Below are 22,467 nucleotides of genomic sequence, written 5' to 3'. Positions count from 1 at the left end.
AGAGCAGTGATTTTCACAATAAATCGGAGTATTCTCTCTGACAAAAGCTGAAATTCCTAACAAAGAGATGGTCTTGATCTCGGGCCAACTTCTGAAGTTTTCTTTTACATTCAACATTAGTTAATTTTTCTTTAATCCAGTGTGTGCTGAAACTGCCGTTCTCTTCCTTCCTCCGACGTGTGTTACGTTTGACCTTCACATGAGCTTGTCTGTCTGCAGAGCTGGCCTGGCCCAGAACGTTATGTTTTTTTTTCCCATAATCACCGTGTGCTTTCATCATAGCTGTTATCGTTTGTTAAAGCACAGCCAGATGGCCTCTGTGTCCCCAGTCCCTGAGTTAGCTGACCGCCAGGGCAGGGAGGCCATGTTGCTCCACACTTTTTTGAAGAAGGCCTTACCTTGATTCCATATGTTTCAGAATTAGCTGTGTCATCTACAAGAGAAGGCCAAAGGTAAGCCCGACAAGGAACTAAGTAGCAGTGCAAGGGGGCGGGATGGAAACAGGGAAGGGAGCGCGAGAGGAAGCTGGGAAAGAGCCTCATCTTCTCAGACGGCCTTGAAAATTGCTGGCACTCATTGGAGGTCACTCTGGCCACATTAGAGTCTGCCTGGAACCCACAGGAGCCAACCTAGACAAATGACAGGCTGCTCTGGGGCCTCTGGTTTCTTCCCCCTAAAGCTAATGTCTTCCTGGAAAATGAGGGCAGTGAAAAATTGGGGGAATTGGCTTACAGCTGTGGGACCAACACTGAGGTTCCCATGATACTCTTCATTCTGCGGGACAGGCAAAAGTGGACTGGCCATGAGTTGGAATTGGGGAACTATGGGGAAACCTAACAAGACTCTGTAGAGAGAAGGACACCTCTTTGATTCAACAGCAACCGCTTACGCAGCCTGCAGCTAAGCTATGAAATAGCTCTGTGGACACAGCGCATGGCCACTCCTGTGTATTGGAATTACAAGAGCCTTGAGAGGCCCCTTCCCCCTCCCAGCCTAGAGACCCCTGAAAAGGTCTTCCCTGCAATTTCAGGAGCCTAAAAGAACTTTTTGTTCCAAAATTACAAGGTACACATTTTACAAATGAAGGAAGAGGCAACCTCATGGACTGAAATGTTCTCTGAGGTAGAATTGACCGCAATCAGGCCTGGCAGGCCTGGAGCAGATCCTGACTGCAGCAGGTTTGAGACAAGGGACCCAAGTGAAAGGAGAGGGGTGGAGACATCAAGGCACCTGGGGACCGGAAGACACAGGCTGCCCATTTCTCCATGCTGTCCAGGGGCCCTGCAGCAGCTCCTCAGAGGTGCCCGCTCCCAGGCCAGGCCCCAGCCTGTCTCAGAGCCTCCAGGGAATGTCTTCGCTGCTGGGGGGCCAGGGGGCCAGGGCAGTGGAGGGGGTGGGGCTCTCTAGAACCACTGGGCTGCCTCTGCAACACTGGATTTTGGGGAAGAAGAGGGAGGATGAGGGGCGAGACAGTGTCAGACCGCTTTCCGTGAATGACTTCATAGGGATATTATATGAGCCTTGTCAGCCAGCACCCACATTGCCTCGAAGCCTCCCGAATGAACTCACTAGCCCTGTTGGCTGAATGATCCCAATGAGAGAGACAACACTGAATCTCGTGGGTCCCCGCCTCAAGGCTTCCAATATTCAGTTTCTTATTCCACCTTCCCTTTGCCCTCAAATGCATATTCTCCCATCCCTGCCCCGAAAGAGAACTCGACTATCTCCAGACGGCTTCTTTAAAATAGTGCAACTTCACTAGTCATGCTTCTAACCAGCATGGTTCACTGGGGCGTGGTATACTTAGAAGCTAAACTTCAATTTATTTTATTTCATACTTAGGGAACTTAGTGTTTATCAATATATAATTTTTTTAAACAAATCAAAGCATTTCTCTGCTAAAGGAGTCAGAGGGTTGTCAAGTGCATTTGGGAAATACCTATGATCAAACAGCCCAAGACTAAAAGGTCAGTTGTAAAATAACGTGAAAGACTTTAGTGGTAAGGCTGCAGATGACAGTTAGACATATAAAACTCATAATTACATCAGCTGGGGGCTCCAAAAAGCCATCAATTGCTAAGCACAAAAAGATGTGTGTACCCAATAGCAACTGAGCAGGAAACCATAAAATACCAGCATGCTTATAGAAAAACAACCAAATAGTTATTGTCAGCCCAACTTATTCACCTGAAAAGAAAAAATTTTTTGTCTACTCTGCCTCCATTTCCCCTCCTTATCTTAACAGCAACCTGGCTTTCTTTGGGAAATCTGTCCTCTCCTACTTCCAGTCCATGTTGTTCAGATGGGTGAGACTGAGCCTTCTGCTACTCTCCAGCCAGGGTCCCAGCTCCTTGAAATCAGGAATCAGACTTTACTTATCACTGCAGTCCTACTGACCTTCCAGAGTGGTCACCAAGGCTGCCATATACAGCTGTGAATGTTGTGTACTGAGCAAGGTGTGGGGTTAGTGCAGGTGGGAAGCTCAGAGCTCACTTACAAGCCACGTGTCCTAGTAGAGGAAGAGGGCTTTATCCCCAGAGGAAGGGGGAACACGTCATTCACACAAAATCCTCATCTACTCACCAAGTCACACAGCCTCAAGCTGTGTCCATTCTTAAACAGTACCTTTCTCTAAATTGTCTACATAGGATAGCTTTGAGGGACTCATGCTATACATCTTTGTGCAGCTGACCCTCACCAAAGAACTTGAGTGCTGAATGGTGCCTAAGACATCTCTTGATCCACAGCCATTTTTTTTTTTTTTGGAGACAGAGACTTTCTCTGTCGCCCAGGCTGGACTGCAGTGACACAATCTCGGCTCACTGCAACCTCTGCCTGCCTGGTTCAGGCGATTCTCCTGCCTCAGCCTCCTGAGTAGCTGGGATTACAGGTGCCTGCCACCATGCCCGGCTAATTTTTGTATTTTTTAGTAGAGACAGGGTTTCACCATGTTGGACAGGACTGTCTCCAACTCCTGACCTCAGGTGATCTACCTCGGCCTCCCAAAGTGCTGGGATTACAGGCATGAGCCACCACGCCCAGCCAATCCACAGCCTTTTAATAGCAGATGCAGAACGTTAAGTTCAAGGAGGCTACATAACTTGTCCAATGCTGTCCAACTAATTAGTAGCTGTGCTGGGACCAGAACACAGATGAATTTGAGCTTTGATTTAACAAATATTTATTGAACAACAAAAGTCCAGAAAATCCAAGCCACACCCTCCGTCAGTTTTCCAGAGTGAGCTTTCCTCTATCTACAAAGCCTAAAATTAGAGGAAGATACTAATTTTTTTTAGAGTTGCCTTGGAATCCTGAATACGTTTCAGCATCATCGAGCTTAGTATGTTCCGACGTGTGACAAAACTGAAAGCAGAAATAGAATTCAGATACAAGGGAGAGTTGAATCCATTACTGTATTTTCTAGATGAAAAACAGAACAAGACAATTACAAGACCACGACATGGCCTCTCAACTAAGTGTGGTTCGATTTCAAAGAATCCTGCTTCTACAGTGGATGGGCACAATTCTCCTGAGTTGCCAAATTTCAAGTTACTACATGTTAATGCATTTCGCACATATATTGATCACATACCTTGACTACGGAGGTGATGTTACAATGGATGAGGCTCTGTAATAAATAATCACAACCACACATCAGCTGGATGATTAGAGAAATTCTCCTGGAAAGTAGTTGGTGCTAAAGAACCATGAAGTGGGCAAAAGTGCGTGTCTGAACGGTTTCATCACTCACCCTGCAAATTAGGCTCATAACTGCCTTCCAGCAAGCATGCACTAGCATCAAGAAACATCTGACTCCCATTCTGTCATTCTGTACCTACGTCATCTTGACTAGACATCAATTAAGAGTTTCCTGGAAAACTTGGAACTATATTCCTGGAGGAATATAAATACGGTTTTTCAAAGGGAGCTACTCCATTCTCAGCTGGAGGAAGAGGGGTTAGCCTATGTGAGTCCAGGAGAACAGAAAGACAAATGGTTATATAATATAAGGTAGAGGTTCTGGGCTATGGAGGGCAGGTAAAGAAACCACTAGAATCACCAAAGATAAAGAGAAAGGACAAGAGGACGGACACAGACACTAGCACAAACACAGACACACACAGGCAGAGGAGCAACCCTGGAACTTGCTTCTTGAAGAGACGTAGATTTGTGCCAGAAACAGAGTGTGGGAGACAGAGCCCACACAGGAGATGTGTGGTCCAGAGAGGAGTTCAGGAGTTTGGTGAGGATGTGCAGCAGCGCCCAAGCAGTCTGGCATTATCACCCAGTGCAGCAGACTCGGGGCTTACACAGGACGATGGGATACCTGCAGAAGTGGGGAATGGAAGCATGAGAGCCTGTTCAGATTGGTGTAGCCCTAATGACTCCAAAGGTCAGGGCCTAAGAAAGGGTCAACAAATTGTGCCTTCAAAAACTGTTAAATGCGGCCGGGCGCGGTGGTTCACGCCTGTCATCCCAGCACTTTGGGAGGCCGAGCCAGGTGGATTACCTGAGGTCAGGCGTTCGAGACCAGCCTGACCAACATAGTGAAACCCCGTCTCTACTAAAAATACAAAAATTAGCTGGGCGTGGTGGCAGGTGCCTGCAGTCCCAGCTACTCAGGAGGCTGAGGCAGGAGAATCGCTTGAACCCGGGAGGCAGAGGTTGCAGTGAGCCAAGATCATGTTACCGCACACCAGCCTGGGCGACAGAGGGAGACTCCATCTCAAAAAAAAAAAAAAAAAAAGAACTGTTAAATCCATTAAAAATGTACTCCCAACCAACAATGGCAGTCATGGGTTTGAGCCAAGTTTACTGAACTTACAATCCTGCCAGCCATAGAGTTTGTGTCATATACTTCCCTCACACTGAAAGTTAAACAAATCTTAGTACCTGGGAAGACAGAGAAAGCCAAAGAGCTGGTCTTCTCCCATATATGTTCACAGCTGCGAATGTGTTAGGCAGAATTACCCTTTATAAAGTGGAGAGCAGCACCCCAGAAGCATAGGACAATGGACAGGTAAGTTTTGATGTGCAGAGAAGGAGGAAGATGTCCATATCCTAGAGATATCGTGAAAAGTGGTACTCTTGACTGTGGATCGAGTGCTAAGGTGAAGAGAAAAGGGGGCCTCAATACATACAGTCCAGGATTTCGGCCAGAAGCATGCTTCCATCACGCCTTCCCAGGCCTGACTCATTACCCAGCCAGGGGACCCAGAACCTGGGTAAGAGGAATCTATACACAGAAGAGCACAAGTCTACCTGGATTTCATCCGGTGCGTTCAGGAAATGGCTTGGGAGAAGGTTTGGAAGCATTCCGACATTGTTGACTGGCAGAAAGAAGCAAAACAAAAATGTGTCAGAAGATCAGGTGGGAGATTTTCCCAAAGAACCATGTACAAAAAGATTGACATGTAAGGTTGTTCATCGCAGCATGATTTGATAACGGTGAGGAAACTGGGGGGAAGTTTTTGTCCAGTAATAGGAGGCACCTTCAATGAATCATGGGGTTGTCATATGTTGGAATGCAGTGTAGTCATTAAAAACTATGGCTGGGCTGCTTACATGGGAGAACATGAATGATGTAAGTTTTTAAAAAATATATGACAAAACAGCACATACGTATAATTCCAGTTTTGAAAATATGTGTGTTTAGGATTAGAAAAATGTGCACCAAAATGCTACCTCAGAATATTGGGATTTTAAGAGATTCATATTTATTTTATTAGCCTGTCTATTCTTTCCAATTTTTCTGCAATGATATGCTGTACACTTTCATATGTAAAAATGTAATTATTTTTAAAATTCAGCAGAAGGTTTAGAAATCCAATTTGACTTTCTTCTATATATACCATAAACACTGCACTGTGCACGCGGCCATAAAGAATCTTGTCTATAAATCATTACAGAAATAAATATTATCTTGTTTTCTGAATAAGAAAGAGAGTCAATTCTCAACTAACTATACTATTACATGGATCAATCACAGCAATGTTTGTTTGCTAAACTAATTCCTTTAGGCCAATGTTTCTGGGATTCTTTTTCTGCCAAATGTCAACGTCAGTTCCATAAAAGAAAATTCATTTTAATATTAGAAAATATAGTTGGTCCGGCCGGGTGCAGTGGCTCACACCTGTAATCCCAACACTTTGGGAGGCCGAGGCAGGTGGATCACGAGGTCAGGAGTTTGAGACCAGCCTGGCCAATATGGTGAAACCCCATCTCTACTAAAAATACAAAAATTAGCTGGGCATGGTAGCGGGCGCCTGTAGTCCCAGCTGCTTGGGAGACTGAGGCAGGAGAATCACTTGAACCTGGCAGAAAGAGGCTGCAGTGAGCCGGGATCACACCACTGCACTCCAGCCTGGGCAACAGAGCGAGACTCCATCTCAAAAAAAAAAAAAAAAAAAGAAAAGAAAATATAGTTGGGGGTTGAAATATGTACGTTTGATACATTCCAAACCAATATATAAATTTTTTTATTCAGTAATGCCTCTAGAAGAAGTGTGCTTTGATATTCAACTTAATGGGACAGCTTAAAATACAGTCATGGTTTGAGTATAAATCACCATGAAATAATCAAATGTCACTCATCAGTGTCAGGTTATTTCACTGATGTATGACAACAAGCTTTGCATTTTGCAATTTACTCACCTAAAATTCCAATTTCTAAGCCTGCAAGTTTTTCTTTAATATGCTCGTAGATGTCATCTTTTGTAAAATCTGCTTGTATAATCTTCACACTCCTCCCTGTAGTCCGCTCTACATGAGAGACAACAGTTTTTTTAATGAACAGGGATCCAAATGCCCCCTCGCCCATGAAGTTTCCCCCAGTGCTCCTGTATTACCTGAGCAGACATTGAAGAGGACAGCCCATTGCCCCAAATAAAAATGGGACATGGTTCTGGGTAAATGTTGGGAGGTGCTAAGATTGGTGAATGGTGGTTCCTACGTGTCTCTAAGAGTTACTGCAGGGACACGTATATGCATTAAGATAGATTTACTGCAGCGGTTCTCAAAGTGGAGTCCACAAACCACAGCATCAGGGTTACAGGGAAACTTGTCAGAAATGCAAATTCTCGGGCTCTACCCCAGACCTATTGCATCAGAAACTCTGTGGGTGGAGCCCAGCCAGCCACCTGCTTAACACACCTCCGAGGGACTCTGCTGCTTGCTCAAGTTCGAGACCCCGGACTGACAGCTGTAAAAGCAAGGTCTGACACTGCCTCTGCTCACAAGTGTCAAGTCTCCTCCACACAGACCCAGCAACTCTTTGTATTTGTCCAATGCTTTAGCATTCACAGAGCATTTACATACACAATGTCTTATGGTCATTGTCCCTACAACCTTCTAAAGTAGGCATTATGACTTTCATTTTCCAGAGGAGAAAATGAAGGCTCAGAGAAGCTAACTGACGTAACCAAGACCATCCACTCTCTGGTCACTCCACGTTCAATGCGCTCCCCACTACTCTGTGTTAACTTGCCTTCTGCGGGAGTTTTCCGTCAGATGTGAAAGCTACAGAGTTTACCAGTGGCTTGGTGAGCTGCTTTGCTTTGGAGTGGGCCAAGCAATCTTGAGGCATAGTTTGGGGGTGGACAATGCTTTCAGTCCAAAGACACTACTTGCTTTTCAAAAGGATGATAAAAAGCACATTTCAGCATTGTGAGGCAAACACTGAAGAATGTCTCGGTCCTAGTCAAAGTTACTTCTGATATCCAGACACAGAACAAAAGCAGAATTCATGGGTTCAAGGGCACTGTGCTTCACAGTGTGACTGCACAGCCCACACCTCCCACACCCATCTCCTGTCCCAAATCTCCCCCAGGGAAACAAGGCTCACCCCTGACAGCCCACCATAGTCTTCACAAGTCTCCATAACTAAAGTCTCATCCCTTTGAGTTAAAGAGTTTGTTAATTATTAAATTGATAATTATTAAAATTCAAAGGTCCCAAAAGAAATATGATTATCATTATTAACAAAAGAACACTTCAGAGCAAATCGTCATAATAAAACATTATGATATAAAAGTTGCCTCAGGGTTGTACAGTGTACAACCTCCACATCCTTACATGACGATCCTGGATCAAAACTGTTCATAAAATCTGACAAACACCAGTAAGCATTGTCCCTCATCCTCCTGCCAACAGCAGAGCACAGACATGGGGAAGGGAAGTCCCAAACACCGATCTTGCTTTTGAAGGGAGTGGCAGAAGCAACCAGGCAGCCTGCTGGCTCAAGGATATGCTGTACACTTTCATATGTAAAAATGTAATTATTTTTAAAATTCAGCAATTAGTTAATTCAGGAATTAGTTTAGCAAACAAACATTGCTGTGATTGATCCATGAAATAGTATAGTTAGTTGAGAATTGACTCTCTTTCTTATTCAGAAAACAGTGTATCATTGCACAAAAATTGAAAAGCCCGCTCAAGGTTGAGCAGGGCTGATGTAGCAATGAAGGCACCCACCCAAAGGAGAGAGCGGACCTATTTGTGCCTCAGTTAGTTCCTGCTTCCCCCAGCCCACAGAGCCAGTGTGCACTAAAGCTGACACCTTCTATCCCGCCCTCTGCTTTGTAACCGGGCTCCCCAGGAGAGCTGGTGCCCCAGGCTCTGAGAGCAGATGTGGGGATGCCAAGTACATCAACTGGCATGGTGGGAGCAGGCTTGGTTGGAGGGCTCCACATACATCTCCCTTATTTGGGGGGTCACTCACCAATCTCTGTGGCAATGGCCTCTAGTTTTTCCAGCGTCCGGCTAATAAGGACAACATTGAGTCCACGTTTTGCTAGCTGAGAGTGGGAGTGAAAAACCAAAAGAGACAAGGATGATGAGCAGACAGGGAGGGTTTGTGTTAAGGTGACTTGGTCCTGAGACTGTGCACATACTGGCAGGGTGACGTGGTTGCTTCACCTGGGTTTAAGTGTGCAGAATGTGACAAAGCTTTCTGGGCTAGGAACAACACAACCCCAATGGGCCAGGCTAACTAGTAGGGCCATCATGATAGGAGTTAACACTTATTGTGTGTTTATTGTGTGCCGGGAACTTTTCTAAGTGCTTTCCTTGTCCAGGCCCACAAACTGAAAGTGCTTCTCTGAAATTCATGGGCTCAGCTATGCATCAGAATTTAAAATACTGGGGACTTTATACTATATCTTATGTAGCAGGGGGTGGGGCAGCATCCCATAATAAAAGCAGTGTTTCTGCCCCAACATTTCTTTTTTTTTTTTTTTTTTTGCAATAGAGTCTTGCTCTGTTGCCCAGGCTGGAGTGCAATGGTGTAATCTCGGCCCACTGCAACCTCCACCTCCAGGGTTCAAGCAATTCTCCTGCCTCAGCCTCCCAAGTAGCTGGGATTACAGGCATGCGCCGCCAAGCCCGGCTAATTTTTGTATTTTTAGTGGAGACAGGGTTTCCCCGTGTTGGCCAGGCTGGTCTCCAACTCCTGACCGCATGTGATCCGTCCGCCTCAGCCTCCCAAAGTGCTGGGATTTCAGGCCTGAGCCACCATGCCCGGCCATCTGCCCCGACTTTTGAGCTGCTTCCTATGCACAAGTACATCCTTCTGTGGTTCACTCGACCTGAGACCTTTCTTCCTGTTTTCTGAGTCCCAACAGAAGAGAAAACGGGATGGGGAGCACAGGGTAGAGAGCTGGACGCGTCCCCTGAGATCAGCAGGGCGGCCCTGCAGAGTGGATAACGCCTGGACTCCAGAGGGCTGCGTGAAGGGGTGGGGAGCTGCGTGCTTCACACAGAGCAGTCAGAGAGATTCCGCGGGGGACACGTAAACGTGGAGCGCTGGGGGGTCACAGGCCGCTGGAGATGTGTCTGTACCTAAAACTGCTACCAGTGAGAAAAGTTAGAGTTTTTCCTGAAAGACGAAAGGAAAAACCAACATTCGTTTAAACAGAGACAGATGACATGTGAATTAGTGACAAAGGCCCCACTTTATTGAAATCTGTCTCTGTGGTTTCAGTCAAATGATTCATACTGTTATTTTCTTTAATTGTGGTAAAATACACATAACAAAATCTACCACCTTAACAAAAATGTGGAATACTTTACAAATTTCTGTGTCATCCTTGGGAACTCATGCTAATGCTCTCTGTATGGTTCCAATTTTAGTATATGTGTTGCAGAAACAAGCACTACACTGTTATTTTAAAAAGTTACGTATTATAGGCTGGGCACGGTGGCTCACACCTGTAATCTCAGCACTCTGGGAGGCCAAGGCAGGCAGACCACTTGAGGTCAGGAGTTCAAGACCAGCCTGGCCAACATGGTGAAACCCTGTCTCTACTAAAAACACAAAAAATAAAAAATAAAAATAAACAAATAAATAAATAAATAAATAACTGAGCGTGATGGCACACGCCTGTGATCCTAGCTACTTGGGAGGCTGAGGCAGGAGAATCGCTTGAACCCAGGAGGTGGAGGTTGCAGTGAGCTGAGATCGTGCCACTGTACTCCAGCCTGGGTGACAGAGCAAGACTCTGTCTCAAAAAAAAGAGTTACATATTATAGAAAACACATAAGAAGCTGAATTATGAATTGTGGTCTATAATATATAGTCTCCAATAGCCAGCAATTCACTATGGCCCACGGTCTCAGAATCACCCAAGGAGAGGTCAAAAAAAAAAAAACACTGATTCCCACCAAACCGTCTGATATGGTTTGGATCTCATGTCAAATTGTAATCCCCAATGTTGGAGGTGGGGCCTGGTGGGAGGTGATTGGATCGTGGGGGCCATTTCTTATGGATTAACACCATCCCCCAGGTGCTGTCGTGGTAAGAGTGAGTCATCTCCGGATCTGGTGGTTTAGGAGTGTGTGGCACCTCCCCCTTCTCTTCCTGCTGCTCCAGGCATGAGAAGTGCTCGCTCCCACTTTGCCTTCCGCCATGTTTGTAAGTTTCCTGAGGCCTCCGAAGCCGAGCAAATGCCAGCATCATCCTTCCTGTACAAGCCTGCAGAACTGTGAGCCAATTAAACCTCTTTTCTTTATAAATTACCCAATCTCAGGTATTTCTTTATTGCAGTGCAAGAACGAAATAATACACCATCCCGATAAAAATCTCTGGGGTGGCAGCCTCAGGATTTTCATCTTTTTCTATTTGTATTTATTAAATTATACTATTATATGCACAAATACATCCTCATTGTAGAAGATTCCAACAATGTCAAGGAAACAAATGTCTCCAAGTCTGCCCCTGCCCATTTCCCCGCCCACCCCTAGGCTCCCACCACCTTTAGTTTGTTGTTGAGTCTTCTCTAACTATCTCTACATTTACGGGCATATATAGGCACATATAGAAATAAAGGTTTGTTTTGTGGGTTTTATTCATTTTTATCCTATATAAATGACATTATAAGCAGTGTCCTGCAATATTCTTTTTAATTTAATGACGTATTTTATCTCTAAGAATCGTATCTATTTCCATAGCAGTCCACGAAGAACCACTTCATTCTTTTCTATTGCTCCATGGTATTCTAGAGTTGACCTTTGAATGAGCACTTAGGGTGTTTTCAAGTTTTCCTATTACCACTCTTGCTACAGTGCAAGCCCTTCTACATAGCTCTTAGTATATATGAGTAAACTAATTCCTATATACTGTATAGGATTATGTGGGACTACAGATGCGTGCCATCATGCCCGGCTAATTCTTTATTTTTTGTAGAAATGAGGTCTCACTATGTTGGCCAGGCTGGTCTTGAACTCCTGGGCTCAAATAATCTTCCCGCCTCGGCCTCCCAAAGTGCCAGGAATACAGGGGTGAGCCACCCCACCCGGCCCCTTTATTGCTATCCAATTATCTAATTATCAGTGGGGCTGAGCATCATTTGCTATGTTATGTGTGAATTACCAGTACATACCCCTTGCCCATTCTTCTATGGAGTAACTTATCATTTTCTTATCAATTTGTAGAAGTTGTATATATGCCAGCTATTGATTATTTGCCTGCCATGTACATAGCAAGTATTTTCTACTTTGTTTCTGGTGCCCTTGTCATACATTATATACTACTCGTAATATTATCAAATTTGTGAATGTTTTCTTTGTTTTATATGTTCTTTTTGATTTTCCTTACCTTCAAGGTAATTGTTTATTTCTGAGAATGGTATGAGGTTGAAATTATTCCACAATATGTTTTTCAAATTGGGTGCCTAATTGTCTCAACAACATTCTCCACTTTGTCCATTCATTCCTAATTTAAAATGTTGACTTAGTCATTTGCTCAATCCTCATGTGTGCCTGAGACTGTTTCTGGTCTATCAGTACTGTTCCACTGACCTATTTATCAATCTCCACGCCAGGGCCACTTCTGATTTAATCATAATCTTATATTAGCCTTTGATAACTTTCCAATATTTGCATATTTTTGGCCTCATTATCTTAGCTGACCCCTCCTATACAATGTTAAGGAAGCCCCTACCATTTATTATTCTCTTTCAAAATTTTATTTCATCTTGTTTAATCTTCCAAATAAATGAGAAAATTGTCTAGACAAGTATTGAGGTAGGGATATTTAGGGAAAAATTTATATCTTTGCAGGAATCAGTTGTCTTACCCATAAGTATATTATAGTATCCATTTTTTTTCAAATCTCATATAGTCTTCTAAACATTTAGAAGTTTTTTCATGTAAATCCTGGACATTTCTTGTTAGGTTTGTGTTAATTAGGATAACATTAGTTGCTGTAACAAATAACTCTGTAATTTCAGCAGTTTAACACAAAAGAAGTCTGTTTCTGTCTTATGTAGCAGACCCTATTTCACATTTGGGAACCCATTCAGGACCCAAAGCTGAGAGAGGGTTTGTCATCTTTACCGCCGGGTCTCTAAGATTGCCCTGGGCTTTGCCATCCAGCTAGTGCCAGGATTGAGAGACTCTGGAGAAGATATGCCCCTCTGTTAACCACCTTGATCAAGAAGTGACCTGCATCCTTTCTGCTTGCTTTCATTTGCAGAATGAGTCGCATGGCTTCACACAGATGTCAAGGAGCCTGGCAAGCTCCCTGCTGGGAGCCATTTACCAGCTGCAACTCCACCCTGCGGAAGAGAGAGTAGGCATCTGGGTGGACAATGAGTTGTTCCTGCCACCAGGATCTTATGTTTATTCACTGCCATGGTGACCTGAATTATTTTGGATAGAAGACACTTCAGGATTCAATAGGTAGGTTCAATTCCTGTCTCTGCCACTTATTTCCGTCAGCGCAAGTCAGTTGTTGTGGGGATCATAGAAGGGAATACATTCAAAAGTGTGTGGCGTGGCCGGGCACATTGGCTCATGCCTATAATCCCAGCACTTTGGGAGGCCGAGGTGGGTGGATCATGAGGTCAAGAGTTCGAGACCAGCCTGACCAACATGGTGAAAGCCTGTCTCTACTAAAAATATAAAAATTAGCCGGGCATGGTAGCGCATGCCTGTAGCCCCAGCTACTCAGGGGGCTGAGGCAGGAGAATTACTTGAACCCAGGAGGCTGAGCTTGCAGTGAGCCGAGATCACGCCATTGCACTCCAGCCTGGGCGACAGAACAAGACTCCGTCTCAAAAGAAAAAAAAAAAAAGTGTGTAGCGGAGAATCTGTCACATAAGAAGCCCTCAATTGTGTTACTTATTTTTCTATATATTCAATTTGTTATTAATTGTGAATGAGAGCTCTTTACGCAGCCACCTCGCAGAATTTTTTATTTGTTCTGATAGTCTGTTCATCAGTATTTGGTTTTCACCATAGACAATAGTATTCTCTACAAAGAGTACAGTCTTGTCCCTTTCTTTCTAATATTTGCATATTTTTGTCCTCATGATCTTGGCAGACACCTCCTATACAATGTTAAGCAGTTGCAGTAACAGCAAACATACTTGCCTTGCTCCCTACTGTCCTGAGAACACTTACAGTGTTTCTCAGGATGCAAGCATGAGCTTTCCTGTCACTTCTGGTAGATATTCTTTATCAATTTAAGAACATTTACATCTGTTCCTTTTTTCTGAATTGCTTTTTTAATAAACTGCTGGATTCAGTTTGCAAATATTTAAATTGGATCATACTTCTCTGATGCTATCCTTGTCCCATTTTGGTATCCAAGTCATGCTAATCTGTCTAGATAATTTATAAAACATGTACGGGATCAACTTGTCCCAGGAGCTTCCCAGTTTTAAAACTGAAAGTCCCACATCTGAAATCACCTTTGCAAAAATTGTAACAGTGAGAAAATTATGGCAGTGAAAGAGATCTGATCTAACCAGCCCCTTGTCTTGCCCTTAAGCTTTCAAATTGTCCTTAATTATTCTTGGGTTTGGGCCAACCTAACTTTGGGAGAGACTTAGTTTATAATTTAAATTATAATAACCCGTTCCCAAAACTCAATCACCTTGGTAAAGCTAATGAAGGGCCATCCTGGTCAACATGGTGAAACGCCATCTCTACTTTAAAAAAATACAAAAATTAGCTGGGCATGGTGGCACATGCCTATAAGTCTCAGCTACTCAGGAGGCTGAGGCAAGAAAATCGCTTGAATCCAGGAAGTGGAGGTTGTAGTGAGCCAAGATCGCACCACTGTACTCCAGCCTGGCGACAGAGTGAGACTCTATCTCAATAAATAAATAAATAAACAATAAATTTAAAGGTGAAGAGAGTAGCAACTAAGAGGAATGTGTGAAAAGGATTTCTTTGGTTCTCTCTGCTGCCAAACTGTGACTCCCATCCCCCTCGGGTCGGGTGTGGAGGGATCATTGCCCGCCTCTCACCTCACAGTAAAGGAGAGGGCTCGCAGTAGTCCCTTCCCATGTTGTTTCGGGTTTTATGTTCACTGTGCGCTCTTGTTTTTTATTCCCCCTCTCCTTTTTTGCCTGAATTAGTTCATATAGGATAGGTAATGCTGTGGCAACAAGTTAACCCTGAAATCTCAGCAGTTTAACACAACAAAAGTTTACTTCTTACTCATTATGCTCAAACTGTAGACTGATCTTTGACCCAGACCCCCCAAAAATCTAATGAGCAGGAGATTGTTGCTTCTCAGCTGCTTTGACGATGGAGCCTTCTGCTGCCAAGGGCTAGGACTGCTGCCAAGACTTGGTTCAGGCAGTAGAAATGTAAGTGTTTATTCACAATCTTGGCTCACTGCAACCTCAGCCTCCCAGGTTCAAGGGATTCTCCTGCCTCAGCCTCCTGAGTAGCTGGGACCATGGGCATGTGCCACCATGCCCGGCTAATTTTTGTATTTTTAGTGGAGACGGGGTTTCGCCGTGTTGCCAGGCTGGTCTCTAACTGCTGACCTCAGGTGATCCACCCGCCTTGGCCTCCCAAAGTGCTGGGATTACAGGCATGAGCCACTGCACTTGGCCCAAAACTTCTATCTCAAAGCACAGAGACCTTGGGGGAAGCAAAGTTGGAGGCAGAGTGCTGGGTGGCAGGGCCTGAGGAGGCTGATGCAGGGTGGGGTGCATTCGCCAGGGCCAAGGTCCTGTAGAGCAGTGAGCGGCACCTCCACGGGGAGAACCCATAAAAGGGCCCCACAGGGAAACAGTCGGTATCAGTCACCAGACCCAGAGAGGGAGACACGCAGACCTGCCCGATGCCTCTTCTTTGTCCTCCCTCCTGTGCTCTCCCATCTCCCTACTCCTCAGACTTGGGCAGGTTCTGACATCTCAGTTAGCAATGACAGAATGGAGAACTGCTAGGCCAGGAAAGAGAGAAAACACCATGGCACTGTCTTCCGATGGCAGTGGTGTCCAAAGCAGGTCCTAGCTGTGGGGAGGGGAGATGTAACTTTCATCACAGGTTCAGCACTTGGACTACTGCAGGTGACTGGCACTGTAACTACGAAGTGAAACCATGTTTGCATCTGAAAGTGACCAAAGGACTTTGTTTCTCCTAGGAAGGATCAGTGAGGCAACAGGAGTGGCGGCAGAGAAAGAACCACTATGAAGTTTAAAGAGACACTTAGAAACAGAATGGTCATGAACAACGCCCAGTGAGTCCCATGAGACTGCTTATTGAAAACACTGGTTACACTATGTGTTTCTACCTCTGAAAAAGACATGCTAGTTTCCCACAGTGGTTGTAAACATGTCAATTGCTTTTTTTTTTTTTTTTTTGTGAGATGGAGTCTTGCTGTGTCGCCCAGGCTAGAGTGCAGTGGCACAATCTCGGCTCACTGCAAACTCCGCCTCCCCAGGTTCAAGCAGTTCTCTGCCTCAGCCTCCCTAGTAGCTGGGATTACAGGTGCCCACTACCACGACTGGCTAATTTTTGTATTTTCAGTAGACACGGGGTTTCACGGGGTTTTGGCCAGGCTGGTCTTGAACTCCTGACCTTGTGATCCACCCTCCTCAGCCTCCCAAAGTGTTGGGATTACAGGTGTGAGCCACCACACCCAGCCAATTGCTTTTATTTTAATTTCTTTACACTTTCAAATAATTTGAAGTTATATTGTCAGGAATAGAATATGCCCAGTATTAATAATCTGAAATTTATTAATATGAATATTTTCCTTTTATTAGGTTGGTGCAAAAGCAATCGCGGTTTTTGCCATCAAAATAATGGCAAAAAGTGCGATTACTTTTTCACCAAGCTAATATTAGTTCTTGTCTTGAATTATATTTTGTCTGATACTAATATTGCTTCCATTCCTTTTCTTTTGTTTTGATTTTCTCAGTATATGTTTTTTCATTCCTTTATTTTCAACCTCTCTGAATCAACATTGGATTTTGAAGCCCCATCTGAGTATTTGCCATTTATCAGTAAGTGTAACTGTCATATTTATTGAGATTGCAGATTTGTTACACTAACTTCTGCTGTCTTATTTATGAGTTTCCCTTCACTATGCTTTCTTTGCCATTTGTCTCCCTTTTATGACTAGTAAGCAGGATAGGATGGGCAATACTGTAGTAACAAACTAGCCCCAAGTCTCAGTGACTTCATACAAGAGGCATTCATTCTTCCTCCTGCAGTGTCTTCTGTAGGTAATGCAACAGTCCAGGGCAGCCCCTCTCTGCAATGATGCAGATATCTAGACTTTCTTCCAGGGCTGAAACTAGGATGAGGCAAGTAAAGCACTCCAGATGCAAAATTTAAGGAGGTGCTCTTTCTCAGGTTCATGGTCACCTCGCAAGCCTCACCTTAGTCCTGGCCCTGTTTTTTCCATCTAGTGGCTGCACTCTTCAACACAAAGCCTACACTGGTTTGCCTCACATTGGGTAATTGAGCAACAAATTTGATTACAGTGTAGCAAAGACAAACTCATGTCTGCAGTTTTAAAATAAGCTACAAGAGTGGGGCACGGTGGCTCACGCCTGTAATCCCAGCACTTTGGGAGGCCGAAGCGGGTGGATCACGAGGTCAAGAGATTGAGACCATCCTGGCTAACACAGTGAAACCCCGTCTCTACTAAAAAAAAAAAAAAAAAAAAAAATCAAAAAGTTAGCCAGGCGTGGTGGCGGGCGCCTGTAGTCCCAGCTACTCGGGAGGCTGAGGCAGGAGAATGGCATGAACCCAGGAGGCAGAGCTTGCAGTGAGCAGAGATTGTGCCACTGCACTCCAGCCTGGGCAACAGAGGGAGACTCCTGTCAAAAAAAATAAATAAAAAATAAAAATAAAAATAAGCTACAAGAACAAGAATAGTCATTTTCTGAGGTGGGGGGTATTGGGAAGATATTGCTCAAAGGATACAAAATTTCTTTTTTGTATCCTTTGATGGAAAGTAAGATAGGAAAAACAGTTCAAGGGATCTATTGTACACCATGTATACATGTTGTATTAACTATAGATATACAACATCTATAGTTAATAACAATGTTTCATATTCTTTAAAATTGATGAGAACAGGTTTTAAGTGATCTCAGCACAAAAAATAAGTATGTAAAGTAATTTATATGTTAATTAGCTCAATTGAGCCATTTTACAATGTATATATATTTTAAATGTCATTTTGTACCCAATAATTTATACAACTTTTATTTGCCATTTAAAAATTAATTAATTTAAATAAGTAAAAGAATAGCCATTTTTTGCAAACTGCATATAAAAAGACTAGTTCTACCTATGGATTAGTAAAACACTGAAATAAAAAATGCACACAAAACAGTAAACATTTTCTAAAAATACCTACAAACAAAAAGATGCATATCAAACATATTAGGAAGGTTGCACATGGGAAGACGGGGAATAGAAATGGGGGGTGGGAATGAAAGAAAATAAATGAGAGAGGGACTTTGTATGGATCAATGATAATAACTCAATCCTCTATGTCTTTGACAAAGAAGGAGAAGGAAGAGGAAGAAAAAAAAAGTGGGATAAAGGATCAGAAAGGGAGGAAAATAGAAGAAATTAGAGTATGACTCCAGGGTAGACCTGTTTTATTGTTGCTGGGTTGGTTGGTTGGTTTGTTTGTTGTATTTTTAGTAGAGATGGGGTTTCGCCATGTTGGCCAGGCTGGTCTTGAACTCCTAGCCTCAAGTGATCAACCCGCCTTGGCCTCCCAGAGTGCTAGGATTATAGGTGTGAGCCACCATGTCCAGCCCCCACACTGTGTCTGGCCTCCGTGGTAGACCTATATTTTGATGGAAGTAGTATATATGTCATTTGCTACTTATTAAGTAAAGTATACTAATTCTAACTTTTACAATAGCCATGATAGAAAATTTAAGTTTCTTGTCTATAAAAGCTTACTTTACAGCAGCCTTTAGCTATTCTAGTTTATATTTTAGCTAAGGCTACCTTTAGCTTTATCAATTAATAAGACCAGAATCGCATATATTCTGACAAAATAGTTTTATGTTTTTATGTTAAATTGTTAAAGAAAACTTTATTCCAAACTTCAAAAAAAGCAAGCTGATGATTGCTTGAGTTTTTAAAAATTAATATCACCCTAGAATATTTTCTAATAAGACTGCTTGACCTCATCTGACACCCTTAGGCAGGTAACTTTGCTGTTACCAAATCTTTGTTTAACAATTCTCAGCCAGTGAAGGTGCAGACAGCTCACGGCCAGTAAGGTTGGAAACAGAGGAGTTGTTGGGACATTATAGCTTGACAGAGAAGCTGACCTCCAGGTGACATGGTCAATAGCCCTTAGAAAGTCAGCCCACTGGGTACCTAACTCAGCAATATTATTTTGCATTTCTTTTTAGACTAACTATATAAATCCCTATTGCTTAAATGCCGTTCACTCAGATCTTTTGTCTTCTTGCTTAGATCCTTTGTTACTAAGTCAATATAAAACTTTAACAACTGCTAACATATGTCTTTGAGAGTTGTGCTCTTACAACACTGAATGTGTAATGTTGTTTGATCCTTTGAGTTATTTGGCTAAATGGCCACAACAGTTATACTATAATCCTAATGTCTATAAGATTTCAGAAATAATGTAATAAACATACTACCGTGCTCTACTAAAGACAATATCAAAAGAAGTTTTAAGATCTAGCTTTATGATATTTTCAAGAGATAGCCTAAAAGAGAAAGTTAAAGTGAAAAGAAGAGAGACATATATATGATATTTATTCATATCAACTAAAATAGGCATTAAAGCAAATAAGTATTACTAGAAATAAAAACGAGTTAAAAGGCTAAATTTATCAGGAAGTTATAGCAATTTTAATCCTGGATTGCTTAATAAAATAGCTTTACATAAAACTACAAAGGGAATTGAAAAATACCCATCAGAGTGGGAGATTTCATTTTACCTTTTCAGTAATTGTTGGGTGAAACACACAAACATTTGGCAGAGATACAAATTATGTACACCACATAAATAACGCATCTGATCTAAGGGCCATGTCTAAACACAGAATAGGGGCAGATGATGTTCCTTTGAAAGTTGGCTCTTTGAAAACACTGATAATACTGACAAATCTCCAGCAGAATTGATCAAGGAAAAGAAGAGGGCACACGAATAAGCAGCACACAATATGAGGAATTTTAAGTGAGCATAATTAGAGATACAGGCAAGATTTAAAATATAGAAAAAGGGTTAAGAGAGGAGAGTGAGCACACACAGTTAATTTTGCTGCCTATTGAAATCGTTTTAAACCATAGGAAATTTCTACTTTTAGCGTTTAGTTTTTTCCTAGGAAAACATAAACCCATGGGGAAGATGACAACAAGAGACAAGAGGAATCCCAAATTGTTTTTGGAGACAGTCTCACTCTGTTACCCAGGCTGTAGTGCAGTGGTGTGACCTAGGCTCACCACAGCCTTGACCTCCTGGGCTTAAGTGATCCTCCCACCTCAGCCTCCTGAGTAGCTGAAACTACAGGCATGCACCACCATTCCTGGCTAATTTTTTTTTTTTGGTAGAGTTGGGGTCTTGCTATGTTGCCCAGGCTGGTCTCAAACTCCTGGCCTCAAGCTATCCTCCTGCCGCAGCCTCCCAAAGTGCTGAGATTACAGGCATGAGCCACTGTGCCTAGCCCCAGCCTACAAAATTTTTGTTCCTAGAAAATGGATGGGCAAGATCTCAAATCCTAAACCAGCAACAGAGTAAGCTGAGAACTGACAAAATGTATACCAGTAAAATCCTCAAAAGTCTCAGGCACCGCCAGTACTGAACCTGGGAGAGAGAAGCTAGACTCAGGAGGCTTGGGTCAGAGTGAGAAGTCATCAGCCCCAGATGCCCTTCTCCACTCCAGGCATTGAGGACAGTGCCCTCTCTGAGACTGAGGAGATAAAGCAGTGGGTATGCATCGAGTGCTGATTCCAGAACAGCAGGTGGCCTTCACTCTACAGGCAGGAGGTAAGATGGTTTTTCTCTGCGGAATCTGACCCACCCCAAGGAAAAGACCTTGAGGCACTTGCTTAGGACTCCTCTCACCCTATAGTACACCCTGATCATACTCACAACTACAAGACCCACTCAACACAAGGAATGTCCAGGCAGGTTCCTAACCTCACCTAATCAAACACAAGAAGAAGTGTGTATGAGCAGCGGCTAACTTGAAGACGGACTGCCAAACAAACGCGGGAAAGAGCAACTTAGTGGAACAGCGCCAGGCAAGAGACAACCTTTTTTTTTTTTTTTGAGATGGAGTCTTGCTCTGTCGCCCAGGCTGGAGTGCAGTGGCGCAATCTCGGCTCACTGCAACCTCCACCTCCTGGGTTCAAGCAATTCACCTATCTCAGCCTCCTGAGTAGCTGAGATTACAGACACATGCCACCACGGCCAGCTACTTTTTTGTATTTTTAGTAGAGACAGGGTTTCACTATGTTGGCCAGGCTGGTCTCGAACTCCTGACCTCAAGTGATCCACCCACCTCGGCCTCCCAAAGTGTTGGGATTACAGGTGTGAGTCACCGTGCCTGGCCAACCATTTTTAAAAGAAGAAAAAAATACCTTCCGAGGAATTAGAGAAGCTACTACGTCTATGAAAAGAACACGCTGCTCCACAAATGAAAATTCAGAAATGTAAAACATTTTTAATTTCTTTAAAAATTTTAATTTTAAGAAATTGAAAAAGAAAATAGCAAAAATGAAAAAAATTTATTTGAAAGGATGGAAGATACAATTGATGAAATCCTTTTGCAGAAAGGAAAGCAAAGGGGCAAAGAAATAGAAATTATGAGAAAAAAAGGAAGAAAAATAAAGAATGATTTCAGGATCTGCATAATAGGAGTTCCAGAAATAACATTTTTCAACATATGAGTGACAGGAGATCCAGAAAAAAGAGACCAAGCAGACAGGATGAATGAGAACACCCTGGCCCACCCTGCTCTGTGGGGCAACCCTAGCTGTGCCCCCACAGTCTTCCCCCTCCATATCTCTGCTCATTTTCTTTTTTCTTTTTCTTTTTTGAGACAGAGTCTCACTCTATCACCCAGGCTGAGTGCAGTGGTGCGATCTCAGCTCACTGCAACCTCTGTCTCCTGGGTTCAAGCGATTCTCCTGCCTCAACCTCCCGAGTAGCTGGGACTACAGGTGCACGCCACCACGCCCAGCTAATTTTTGTATTTTTAGTAGTGATGGGGTTTTGCCATGTTGGCCAGGCTGGTCTCGAACTCCTGGCCTCAAATGATCCACCGGCCTCGGCCTCCCAAAGTGCTGGGATTACAGGCATGAGTCACGCACCTGGCCTCTCCGCTTATTTTCTGAAATGGTTCTTGAGCCTTCTCAGGGATTTTGTGAACTAGGTGATAGCTTTACAATAAACTCATTTCCTGCTTAGGTTTTTTTAAACATAGTAAGATAATATTACAAAAAAAAACTTTATGCCAATCAATTTGAAAACTTAGGTGAAAGGGATGTATTTCTATAAAAATATAAATTACCAAAACTGGTGCAAGAAAAAAATTAACTCAAGTAGTTCTACCACCATTAAAAATTAACAATAATAACAAGATGATAATGATAATAAGTGATCCCACAAAGAACACTGCAGCCACAGATAGTCTTACAGATAGATTCTATCAAACATTTAAAAAACCAATCATTCCAAAATTACACAATCTTTTTCAAAGAATAAAACACCTC

General features: G+C 43.1%; 1 protein-coding gene and 1 non-coding gene across 2 annotated transcripts in view; both read right to left on the bottom strand.

Moving 5' to 3' along the window:
• HSD17B3 (hydroxysteroid 17-beta dehydrogenase 3) overlaps positions 1–22,467 on the bottom strand; it is a 72,861-nt gene that overhangs the window by 10,879 nt on the left and 39,515 nt on the right. The window contains exons 3-7 of the mRNA XM_034967812.2: positions 8,720–8,795; positions 6,655–6,762; positions 5,263–5,330; positions 3,593–3,628; positions 399–433 (exon numbers count right to left, since the gene is read on the bottom strand). Coding sequence (XP_034823703.2) covers positions 399–433; positions 3,593–3,628; positions 5,263–5,330; positions 6,655–6,762; positions 8,720–8,795 — 323 coding nt within the window. The remainder of the gene's footprint in view (positions 1–398; positions 434–3,592; positions 3,629–5,262; positions 5,331–6,654; positions 6,763–8,719; positions 8,796–22,467) is intronic.
• On the bottom strand, positions 10,049–10,152 carry LOC112440967 (U6 spliceosomal RNA). Its single transcript, XR_003028944.1, has one exon. It is a non-coding gene; the product is annotated as a U6 spliceosomal RNA (small nuclear RNA).

This window comes from Pan paniscus, chromosome 11 (assembly GCF_029289425.2).
Source record: "Pan paniscus chromosome 11, NHGRI_mPanPan1-v2.0_pri, whole genome shotgun sequence".
Lineage (NCBI taxonomy): Eukaryota > Metazoa > Chordata > Mammalia > Primates > Hominidae > Pan > Pan paniscus.
This window is presented reverse-complemented; position numbering and strand designations above follow the sequence as displayed.